Genomic DNA, 266 nt, shown 5'->3' on the forward strand with positions numbered 1-266 from the left:
TGCCGGTTTTTCAGGCCTGTATAACCTACGGGTTTCCGAACGGCGCACCTTATACGATGTGTGGCTACTACGTCCCTTCCCACAACACGCCTAAGCCTCGGTCAAACGAAGACTCTCCGTACCATCTGTTGGTTTCTGCGGAGTATTTCGATTTCAGGGAAGATGGACGCGACCGTGTTGTAGGTAAAGTCTTTAAAGGGTAGGGTGGTTAAATCGAAGTTTTTTTTTGTTGCTACCATCACTGATAATGATGTTATTACCATCAC

At 46.6% G+C, this 266-nt stretch overlaps 1 protein-coding gene across 1 annotated transcript in view; it reads left to right on the plus strand.

Moving 5' to 3' along the window:
* LOC119585460 (putative defense protein 1) overlaps positions 1–266 on the plus strand; it is a gene marked incomplete in the record, with an annotated part of 6702 nt that overhangs the window by 1695 nt on the left and 4741 nt on the right. The window contains 1 exon segment of the mRNA XM_037934108.1: positions 15–183. Within this exon segment, the coding sequence (XP_037790036.1) occupies positions 15–183 (169 nt within the window).

The sequence above is a fragment of the Penaeus monodon genome, chromosome 19 (genome assembly GCF_015228065.2).
Source record: "Penaeus monodon isolate SGIC_2016 chromosome 19, NSTDA_Pmon_1, whole genome shotgun sequence".
NCBI classification, from domain to species: Eukaryota; Metazoa; Arthropoda; class Malacostraca; order Decapoda; family Penaeidae; genus Penaeus; species Penaeus monodon.